We start from the raw sequence: 11,777 nt of genomic DNA, 5'->3' as shown, positions 1-11,777 counted from the left end.
AAAAAAAAAAAAAAAAAAAAGAAGCAAAACCAAAAAGCTGTTTCTCTTCTTACCTTTACAAACTTAAGTCTTGAAGAAAGACTTTCTTCTTCACTCCACTGATTAAAAGCTTTCCCTCCTGTCTCCTTCAGCTAATTCACCTGGAGATCAAACCCGCCATCCGGAACCAGATCATCCGGGAGCTGCAGGTGCTGCATGAGTGCAACTCCCCATACATTGTGGGCTTCTACGGGGCCTTCTACAGCGACGGCGAGATCAGCATCTGCATGGAGCACATGGTGAGCAGCCAGCTATCACCCTAGGCCAGTGGCCTGGGAACAGGCTGGCTCTGGCCTCATTGTTGGTTTGGTTTGTGACCAGCTCTTCCCTGCCTCCCCATTCTACACCCTAGAGGCCTGACTGGAGTCTGGTATAGTCACAGGATGACAGCCCTGCTTTCTAGGTCCCTGCTTCTCTTCAAAGAGAGGTGCTAGATACCAGGAATTCTCGGTGGGCTTTTCTCAAGTATATTTCCTAGTTTTCTCCTATTTTGATGGCCATAAGATTTTGATGTAGTTCAAATCTGGGTAATACACTATAAGTCCGCTCTGTGTCTCTGCCTTCAGAAGGTTTATAATATACTTTAAGGGCAGCCTTAGGATTTTTTTGGGGGGGCTGAAGAGAATAACCCCTCCTCCCTACCATACACTAGTGAAAGGTAAGAGCAAGTCAGTGAGTGGGTGTTTATGGGCCAATTACCTGTGTGGGAGCTAGGCTGCAGGTCCTTCCTTTTTCCCAGTGATGGTGATCATAACAACATAAAAATGCTCATGCTTGTTGGGCATATAGTATATCAAGTATCATCCTAAGCAAATTAATATTTTATTACATTCTCATAGTCTTCTTTAAGAAGACATTACATTTATTTAGTGAGAGTGTGTGTGTGTGTGTATGTGTGTGTGTGCATGTGAGTGTCCCTGTGTGTGCATATGTGTACTCTATGGAGGTTTACTTATGGGAGTTGGTTTTTTTCCTTCTACCATTTGGTCCTAGGAATTGAACTCAGGTTGTGAGGTTTTGAGGCAAGCACCCTTACTCACTAAGTGATCACACTGGCCCCACAGCCCAATTTTTATCTCACCTAGTGAGGAAGTTAATCCATTAAGAAACTTGATCTCTTTCTTTTTCTTTTTTTTTTAAGATTTATTTATTTTATGTATATGAGTACACTGTAGCTGGTGTCTTCAGACACATCAGAAGAGGGCATCAGATCCCACTATAGATGGTTATGAGCCACCATATGGTTGCTGGGAATTGAACTCAGGACATCTGGAAGAGCAGTCAGTGCTCTTAACCCCTGAGCCATCTCTCCAGCTCCTTGCTGCTAGTTTTTTGTTTTTTTTTTTTTTAAGATTTATTTATTTCATGTATATGAGTACATGTAGATAAGCAGATAGTTGGGAGCCTTCATCTGGTTGTTGGGAATTACATCTAGTTGTTGGGAATTGGTAGGCCCCCGCTGGCTCAGGCCCAATGTACTTATTATAAATAGGTGCTCTTACTGGCTGAGCCATCTCTCCAGCCCTGCTGCTAGTTCTTAACTGTAATTTTGCATGCAGTTAGTAAGACCTGTCTAGCCCAGTGCCTGTACTTGGTTGACTCCACTGCATAGAGATGAGGGACTGGGCTTTTTCTATTCTTTAAGTTTAGAATTGCCAGCTTTGAAGCTGATAGAATGGCACAGGAACATTGGGAATCAGTTGTTTATTTATATCTTTTTCCTTACATAAATATAAATAAGGATATTGTCATGTTTGCCACCATGTTGTGTTCCTGTCATCTTCTCCACCACCATCTGCTCCTTCAGTGTGCTGGGGATTGAATCCAGGATCGTGTGCATAGTAGATGAATGCTTTACTCCTAAGTTGTATCCACCTAAGCTCCACCACTGTCTTGAAAGTTATTCCTGACACCCTGATAGAGAGCAGGCACTCAGTCTGTGTTTACTTAAAACCATTTGTCTTAGTTTGGCTTTTGTTGCTATGATAAATACCTTGACCAAAAGCAGCTTGGGGAGAAAAGAGTTTATTTCAACTTTTAACTCCAAGGTCACAATCCATTATTGAGAGAAGTCAGAGGAACTGATGAATGTCCGTGGATGAATGCTGCTTGCTGGTTTGCTCCTCTTGGCTTTTTTAGCCTGCTTTCTTATAGCACCTAGGACCATCAGCCAATAGGTGGCACCACCCACAATAATCTGGTCCCTCCCACATTCATCATTCAAGGAAATGCACTACAGGTTTGCCCACAGGCCAGTCTGGTGGAGGTATTAATTAAGGTTCCTTCTTCTGAAATGACTCTAGCTTGTGTCAACCTGACATAAAACTAGCCAGTGTACTATTTAATTGTGACCTTGAGTAGACTTCCTTATCTCTCTGATTCTCAGTTTCCTCATTTGTAAGGTTGTCATGATTCTATCTGTCTTGTTGCTGTGCTGGTTAGAATGACAAACATCAGTCTATGAGTATGCCCTCCAATTCAGAGTATGCATTCTGCAAGTGCTAGTTCCTGCTTTATTCCCATGATGCTGGCAGTTCAGAGTCATGGGAGTCCACAGACTTGATAGCTCTTGTGCTTTCAGCCTGCCACAGTGGCTGATGTCTCCTGTTCCCATTTACTTTGACCTCTAGACCTAGAATGACTTTCAGAATGGTGCCTGGTCTGAATGGATGCCCCCTCCTCCACCTAAGGAGTCTGTGCCAGTCACCCCCTGCCCCTCACCGTAACACACTTATCACCATTTTGAATATTTGTTTTTATGATCAGAAAGGGCCAAATATACTGTTGGAGGCATCAGTCATGGTGCCATTTAGAACTCGGATCCTGGAACTAGCTTTTGCATGTCTAAAGGTTATAGAGAAGGTTCTTGTTCCTTTTTATTCCAATAAGAGTGCAGCCATGTCTTTGGGAAGCACGGGAAATCTTCTGGGCTGGCTGCAGCCCCTAACCTGGGGTGCAGATTCTTATTTGGGTCTTAGCTCCTGCCACTTAGGACTATTTAGATAGGACTCATTACATAGTCCTTACTGGCTTGGAAGTTATGTAAACCAGGCTGGCCTTTAATGCAGAGATCTACCTGGCTCTGCCTTCTAATTGCTGGGATTAAAGGCCATGCCACCAAGCCTGGCAGGACTATTATCCTACTTTTCTTCCTCCTCTTCCTCTTCCTTCTCCTCTTCCCTTCCTCCTCCCCCCTTTTTTAGGGTTCTATGTAACCTTGGGTTTCTTGTAACTTATGTGAACCAGGCTGGCTTTGAACTTGTAATGTTTTTTCCTGCCTCTGCCTATTGCTTACTGGGAATAACAGGTGTGTGCCCGTGCCTGACATCTTTGGGCCTTTGGGTTTCTCGTACTCTTTGTTGATGTTTTTTCCCACCCTTCTTAGTTCTAGCCCAAAAAGAGTTTTGATGCAACTAGAAAGGGAAGAAGAGAAGTTGAGTCAATGCTGATAAGCCAGAAACAGGAAGGGCCAGAGCAACCTTCTGTCCACTTAGGTCTCGCTAAAGTAATAGAAGGTGGATGTCCGCATAGCTAGTTATAATAACAACTAGCGTTCAACTCTCTTATCATTTGCCAGGTCCTTTTCACATTATGTAAGTTATTAATCACGTCACCCCTGTCCCATGAGATGGATTGCCAGCCCCCTCAGCTGGCAGATTGAGATAGTTAAGTCCCAGGAGATTTCATAGTTGGCATAAATCATAGAGCCAGTGGGCGCCATAGTCTAAACAGGTCTGCTTCCTTTGGTTTCATACTCTTCCCCTCTGTGCAGGTGCTATACTCATGGAATTCTTCTCAACAGAGAAATGACTGGATGAGTTCTCTAGGGGCCCCTCTCTGAGCTTACACCATTTCCATGGTTTGGGACACTTGTAGTAGCCAGTCACGATTTACGTTAGTTAATCAACATGGGTTCAGCTTCAAAAACACTTATAGTGGTTATTATGTGCAATGTCATATGAGTTGTCCTGAGAACTGGGATGATAGAGCTCTACACAGGCTGGTGGCTGTGCTCTACATAATCTCACTTTAGCTGTCAGAGCTGCTGAGCACCAGGTATGCCATTTCCAGCCCACTCTGCTGAAGCATCACAAGCTCTGTCCCTAGTTACTTGCTAGTCCATGCACCCAAACGTCTCCCCTAATATGGGAGCCTCCCCAAGAGGCTGTTTGTGGGTCGATGGGGCTGCAATCCTGGAGGCTTGCTTCAGGGGCTAAAGTTAGGCCCCAAACATTGATAATGGGCCTAATGGACCTTGGTCAGGACTGGGGCTTAGAGGGAGTGAGCTAAGCCTTGGAAGCAGCAACAGGGCCTTCCCTTCAGTTGCTCTAATAAGGAACAGTATCTTTTCCTACTTTCATTTCATTTCATTAGTTTTTTCTCTTTGTAACTCAGTGCTTTGCCCATGCTGGGTATCACTGAGCTACACCCCCAGTCCTGGACCAGTGTTTTTATACTAGAGAAGAACTCAGCACATCCTGAGGGTCTAGACAGGATGTGTAGACCTGTAACAAGTAGCTGTTGCTGGAAGTCCATGAAGCCATGAGAGCCACAAGAGGTCTTCTTTCCCAGCCCTGGACCCTCAGTATCCTCCCTTGGTCTCTGACAGGCCCTCCTATATCAGAGTCTCTTTCTGCAAAAACTGGCTGCCACTTGCCTCCAGGGTGGGATCATGTGAAGAACTCTGCTCTGTAGTCACACCCCAACTTCTAAAGGGTTTTGACTGGTCCCCACTGCCACAGTCGGTTTGACATTCATCATTCTGTCATTAACATGCAATTCCAGCAGGTGATTAGATTCCAAGCGTATAGAAAGCTGAAGGAATTTTACATCGTACAGTAACTATCCCCTCAGTTCTGCAACTAGCATCTCACCATACTTACTTCATCAACTACTGTCCATCTATCTACTGTTCAAATAGTTTTTGAGATGCATTTTAAAGTCAGTTTGTGTTATCAGCATGCACTGCCCATTTTCTCAAGCACTCAGCTAGGGATTCAACTCCCCTAGAAAGAAGTCTGAATTTTGAGAGCCAAGGAAAAAGGATGCTCCCTCACCAGAACAGAATGCTCTTGTCTGCAGGGAAGAGGGTTTCTGCTCAGTTGGTAGCTGAGCAACCAGGGAGAAGGGAGTTGGAGTTGACGCTTTTGAGGCAGGAGTAAAAGCTTTTGAGCTATTATTTTCATAAAGCATTTGTCTCTTCTATAGAAAATCATCACAAAAGTACCATTGACTTAGTTAATAATTGGCTTCTAAAAATAAGCACCATGTCAGCAGTGGTAGTCAGTGATCGCAAGTTCTTGGCAACAGTGGAGCAGAACTAGAGTGCTGCGGGGTTGGTTGCAGGGGGTGGGGGGAGGAGGAGTGGGAGGTGGGGGAGGGCTGGGCGATCCTGATTAGCTTGTGCTCCTGGCATCTTGTGAGCTCATTGTTCTCCCTCTAGGCTTGCCACTCTGGAGGGTAAAGGGAAGGAGTGGTTGTGGCTTCTTTTTAATAGCTTTTCTTTTTCTTTTCTTCTTTTTTTTTTAAACTAGGGGAGTATACACTGTACACTCAGAGCGCTCGATCTCTCCTTCTCTGTCTCCTCCTCTGTCTCTCCTTTCTCTCAGCTGATGTTCTCATCTTAAAACACCAGGAGCAGATTCCTTCACTTCTGCCTCTATCAAGTGTCAGTTTTCTAGATGGGAACTCAGCCACAGCTGGTCATTTCTAACTTAGTCTGATCGGCCCTGCATGTCTTCATGGACCCATGGTAAAATAAAAATACTTTCCTTACGAACCCTGTGGGAAGATCATGTGTATTAAGTTAGCTGGGTTGCCCTCTGTCCTTTGCCATGGTTACTGTCATTTGAAAGGTAATTCTATTTGTTGCCTAAATGGAGAAAGAAACATGAGAAGTACCTGGTTAGCTTTCTACCCTACTTGAATCCAGTTTCACAGAACAGCTTTGTTACCTTGTTTTATATGGCCCTTTCTTGACTAGGTGAAGCCATTCAAACTAAGGAGCTGAATCCCAGATTCTGTTAGAGGAAAATTAGAAGTAGCTTGTTTGTTTTCTGTATTTTTTCTGTTGGTGAAAGAAACTGAGAGATGGCTTTTGTAGGAGCCTGCTGACTTGGGGGAGGGGTTCCTGGGATATGGTATTGTCCTGATTTAGCCCAAAGGGGTCACAGGACCAGTTTGATGGCATAAGCTCAGCATGGTCACAGCTCGAATAAAGGAAAGTAAGTGTGTGTGTAAAGGGTGTTCTTCCTCTGACTCAGTGCTTCCGCTCCCTAGAGACTCTGCCATAGTGAAGTTCTAGCTTGAGGTCCAAAATTCTCTACTATACTTGGTTGGCTCACCCCACCAAGATGCTACAGTAGTCGTTATGATCAGAAGTCACTTACTGTCTGTCTGTCTGCTTGCTATCTTACTCTTCACTTTATGACCTTGACACAGGGTCTCACTATGAACCAGGAGCTAGGCTGGCAACCAGCAAGCCCCAGTGATCTTCCTGTCTCTTCCTGATCAGTGTTGGGGTTACAAGCATGCACACGGCTATGCCTGGCTTTTTATATGCATGCTGGTGACTTGAACTCAGGTCCTCATATTTGCATAGTCAACACTCTTCCTCACTGAGAAGTCTTCTAGGTTTGGCCTTGACTACAGCTGGCCATTTCTAGCCATGTCTGTCCCTGTGTCTGCACGGTACCCCAGGAGCGTGAAGCTGTTTACTGCCTTGGCTTTCAGCTTTACTGAAATATTCTGTCCATTTCTTTCCTTGCTTCTTCCTTTGCTTGGTACAGAAACCTGACTCTTTTTTTTTTTTTTTTTTAAGATTTATTTATTTCATGTTACTGTCTTCACATACACCAGAAGACAGCATCAGATCCCATTACAGATGGTTATGAGCCACCATGTGGTTGCTGAGATTTGAACTCCAGACCTCTGGAAGAGCAGTCAGTGCTCTTAACCCCTGAGCCATCTCTCCAGCCTGAAACCTGACTCTTGAGTGTGATTTCATTGATAACATTGTCTTGTCTAACATCGATAACAAGTCAGAATTGGCTTCTCCCTTCTTCAGCATGTCTGTACTATTTGTCTTACTTAGTTCTGGATTTATTAGTTAAAAATTTTAAGGATAGAAGCTAGCTCTTTTTATCTCTTTACCCCTTTATATTTACCACAGACGATAACATTCTGTAGAATTTGCAGAATGAATGATTGTCTCCTGTGCCATTTTTCCATTGATTTTTGTTGATCGATTGTTAGGGGAATACCAGATGTCAGTCAACGAAACAGTAGTGCTTAAAGCAGCTAACAGTGGTGGCTGGAGATATGGTTCAGACATTTAGAACATTTGCTGCTCTTGCAGAGGACCCAGATTTGGTTCCCAGGATTCAAATGGTGGCTTAAGCCATTGCTAACTCCATTTTCAAGAGATCCAGTGCTCTCTTCTGGGCTTGGAGGACATTTATTCATTTTTACTTTACCTTCATATATATGTGTGCACCATGTGTATGCATGGTACCCTCAGGGGCCAGAAGATGATGACATTGGATTCCTTGACACTGGAATTAAAGATGGCTGTGAACTGCCATGTGGGTTCTGAGAGTCAAACCACAGTCCTCTCTGTAAGAACAAGTGCTCTGAACTGTTGAGCCATCTCTCCCAAGCCCCCATTTAAGTTGTAAAAATGTGTGTGTGCGTGTGCGTGTGGAAGGCAAATGACAGCTTTTGTGAATTGTTTTTCTCTTTCCACTGTGGGTTGTGGGCACTGGACTCAGGTTGTCAAGGTTGTGTGCCCAGCACTTTTACCCACTGAGTCATGGTGCTGGCCCTAAATAGCTAACGTATCAAGTTTTTACTGTGTTTCATGTATATTAGTTTGTTTAATCCTTATAACAGCCCATGATTATAATAGTACCCTTATAATTATTCACGGCATTTTGCAAGTTGCAGAACTTGTTTAGAGTCCACTAGATAGTAAGGGGCAGAGTTAGTGTTTAAACTATTGGCAGGTTGACTGTAGAGCCTGCACAGCTAACACTATCTTATGCTGTCAATGTAAAGCAAGACTTTTTTCATGACTACTGTATATAAGTCATTTGCTTAAAGAAGCTCACAGGATTTTGTTTGATTGTTTGAAGCCTACCTGAGTCCTTTGATAGCTGGATGAAAGTGAAGGATAATAATTTGTCAAGCAGTTGTGTTGCATGTGAGACTTTCTTTTGGATTTTAATAGTTGAGGTCATAGAAACATTGTCACTAACTGGTCTGATATTCTTGTGCTTAGGATGGCGGCTCCTTGGATCAAGTTCTGAAGAAAGCTGGAAGAATTCCTGAGCAAATTTTAGGAAAAGTTAGCATTGCTGTGAGTATGTAGTAGAGTTTCTCTTCTAGAGTGACAAATTGAGAGAAAATAGGTAAGAGAGGAAGGTAAGTCAGTGAAGGAGTTTATTTCAGAAATAAACTTACTAGAACATTTCCCATGGAGGATGAACTTGAACACCTGTCCTTCTGCCCCTGCTGCCTCCCTGGTGCTGGGATGATAGGCATGCACCACCACACCCAGTTTTATTCTGTGCTGGGGATCCGTGTGGGTCTTACTCATGCAAGGCAAGCACTTTACCCATTGAGCTAAATCCCTAGCGCTGACTTAATTATATTAAAACCTGTGTCTGAAAAACAGGACAAGGTATCTTTGTTAGTAGCAAAAGAAGGTCTTTAAGTTGGCGGTTTAGAAAAGTTCACAGGGTGTCTTGAAAACTTTCATTGGCCACTCTTACCTTAGGCTAACAGTAGTGCTTTATAGAACATGTGATGTGGCTGCTTAATAAGGCAGATCTATTGTTAGTGGAAATGTTTATGAAGAGCCGTTGTTTTTCTAAGCGAGTTCCATTTCAGTTTCCTCTCTTTTTATCTTCCTCTCCTCCAGGTGATAAAAGGGCTGACATATCTTCGGGAGAAGCACAAGATTATGCACAGAGGTGAGAAGGGATTGCCAGATGTTGCATTCTAAATTACAGCTGAAATCTCAAGGTTTTCATGTCTTTTTAAAATGTGTTTAGTTTTGTTTTGGAATGAAAGCCCTTTACTAAACTGGACATAGTGGTGCATGCCTTTAGTCCCAGCACTTGGGAGGCAGGGGTAGATGTATCTCTGTGCATTTGAAGCAGCCAGAGCGATATAGAGTGATCCTATATAAAGCATTATATTACTAGCATGTCCTTTATTGTGAGACAAGGGTCTTATCTTGTTACCCTGACTGACCTGGAACTAAATGTAGACCAGCTTAGCCAGAGAACTCAGAGACCTGCCTGCCTCTTCCTCTTAAATGCTGGGATTAAAGGTGTGCACATCATGTACTGTTTACTGATGTAGTCTTTGTTTTGTTTTTTTTTAAAAGATTTATTTATTTATTTTATTTATATATATGAGTACACTGTAGCTGTCAGACACACCAGCAGAGGGCATCAGATTCCATTACAGATGGTTGTGAGCCACCATGTAGTTGCTGGGAACTGAACTCAGGACCTCTGGAAGAACAGTCAGTGCTCTTAACCACTGAACCATCTCTCCAGCATTGTTTGTTTTTTGAGACAAGGTTTCTCTGTGCAGTCCAGGCTGCCCTGAAACTCCCTCTTTTTGTAAGGCTTTCTTTTCAGGCAGATTCCCTTTAGTGAGGGCAGCATGGACCTCACTAGCCACTTACACAGCAGGTTCTAGATGTGCTCGATCCCAGGTAAAGCTTCCCCTACTCTTTCCTGTCCATCCCAGTGCTTGGCCCTCTGATGGGCTTTTAATTAGGTCTGCTGAGGCTTCTGCTCCCAGCTGGACCAGTGTTTGTGCCAGGGCATTAAAGTGCTGTGGTTGGCCACCGTAGGTTACATGCTCACTGTTGGTCACCTAGATTGATACCCAAGCAAAACTATTTGGTATTTCAGAAGGAGAAGATTGTAGTAAGGAGGGAATTTGTTAATAAGTGTTGAGAAGAAGAAATGGATGTTGAAGGCAAGCAAATGAGATGTAGGGTGGAACATAGTACTAGAGCATGTTCTTAGCATGGTAAGGCTGGGTTCAAGTCCCAGTATTTTGGACAAAAGGAAGTAAAAGGTTTTCCATGACAAAGTGACTAAGCCTTGAATCAAAAATACAAACAAACAAACAAACAAAAAAACCCCCAACAATTCCTAACAGAGGGTCAAAACAATACTGAGGTCTTTGAGCAGGAGCAAGCAGATAGCTTATAGACCACATTGTACCTGCGTTCTTTAGATTTGTATGATCTGCAAACTAAGGATGATTTTCAAAACTTGGTGACGTGTGACAGTTGTGTGTAATTCAAATTTTAACATTCCTGGCCAGGCATGGTGGCACATGCCTTTAATCCTAGCCCTGCGGAGGCAGGGCCAGCTAGATCCCATGAGTTCAAGGCCAGCCTAGTCTATATAGCAAGTTCAGAACAGCTAGGGCTACTGGAGAGATTCTGCCTCAAATAAACAATTAGCTTAATGTCTATAAATAAAGTTCTGTTAGAACATAGCCACATATACTTGCTTGGATGTTCTCTGCGACTGCTTTGTGGCTTTATTGGTATTTTCAAACAGTCTCTTATGAAAGAAATGACTCATCCTAAAATATTTACTCTCTAGTTCTTTACTAAAAAAGCTTCCTATTGAGGCACTGAAGTGGGTTGATATCCATAGGAGGCCTCCCCTTTTCTGAAGAGAAAGGGAGAGGGAGATAGGGGAGGGGTGCGGAAAGCAATGGGCCTGGGAGGAGAGGAGGGAAGTGAAACTGGGATCAATCTAAATGTAAAGTAAATTTTATAAGTTAATTAATAGGGGAAAAAGTTTCCTGACCCATGTTAAGAGAAGGAATAATTGCCTTGGAGAATATAAGCACAAAACTTGGCTTTCAACATGTTCCCGTGAGTTCTTGAAGAATGACAGCTTTACATTAAAGTCTGAATAGGTGGGAGAGAGGATACTTTTCTTGACCCTTGAGCTCTGGGAAGAATTCCTATCTGACCACACTTTGATGCAGTCTTTGCATTTTTTGTGTCAGGCCCATTTTTCCAAAGCTAAGCAAATAGCTCATAGGGATTGCAGGGGTGGAGGTGAAAGAGTGATCTATACTACCCACCAGCCATTCTTTCAACCCACTGCCGCTGCTTAGCAAGGCCTTGTTTTTATCAGGACCTTGAGGAAGCACCGCATGACTTAGATCTGTGCAGAGTGCACACCACTCAGACTATAACTTAAGTCTGCTTTGGAGCTGCTTGCTGATAAAGAATAATAAACAACAATTTGCTTTATTTTTTAAAAGTTTAAATTGTTTATGTGTGTGTTCATACATATGCCACATTATCACAGCATGCACAGAAAGTCAGAGGACAACTCAAAAGTCAGCTCTTTCCTTTTACCATGTGGTTCCTGGGGAAGAATTCACATTGCTAGCCCTGGTTGTTATGTTTGCAGTACCTTTGCCTGCTGAGCCATCCCCCTGGCCTGAAGCATTTTAGTCCATGATTTAATGCTTTCTTCTCTATCAGATAGAGCAACATGTAACTTGTCTGGTCTTTATGCGCCCGGTATTATATTCACAGTCGGCCTGAGAAAGCAAGCAGGAGGTTTTTATTTGTTGTTGTTGTTGGTTTTTTTTTTTGTTTGCTTGTTTTTTGTGAGACAGGGTCTCACACTATGTAGCTCTGGCTGGCCTGGAAATCTTTGGCTTAAAATTCACAGAGATTT

The 11,777-nt window shown here is 43.2% G+C and overlaps 1 protein-coding gene across 1 annotated transcript in view; it reads left to right on the top strand.

The window, feature by feature from the left end:
- The window catches only part of Map2k1 (mitogen-activated protein kinase kinase 1), a 68,508-nt gene that overhangs the window by 37,760 nt on the left and 18,971 nt on the right, over positions 1–11,777 (top strand). The window contains exons 3-5 of the mRNA XM_031345817.1: positions 132–278; positions 8,318–8,395; positions 8,960–9,011. Of these exons, the coding sequence (XP_031201677.1) occupies positions 132–278; positions 8,318–8,395; positions 8,960–9,011 (277 nt within the window). The remainder of the gene's footprint in view (positions 1–131; positions 279–8,317; positions 8,396–8,959; positions 9,012–11,777) is intronic.

Source organism: Mastomys coucha, unplaced genomic scaffold (assembly GCF_008632895.1).
Source record: "Mastomys coucha isolate ucsf_1 unplaced genomic scaffold, UCSF_Mcou_1 pScaffold23, whole genome shotgun sequence".
NCBI classification, from domain to species: domain Eukaryota; kingdom Metazoa; phylum Chordata; class Mammalia; order Rodentia; family Muridae; genus Mastomys; species Mastomys coucha.
This window is presented reverse-complemented; position numbering and strand designations above follow the sequence as displayed.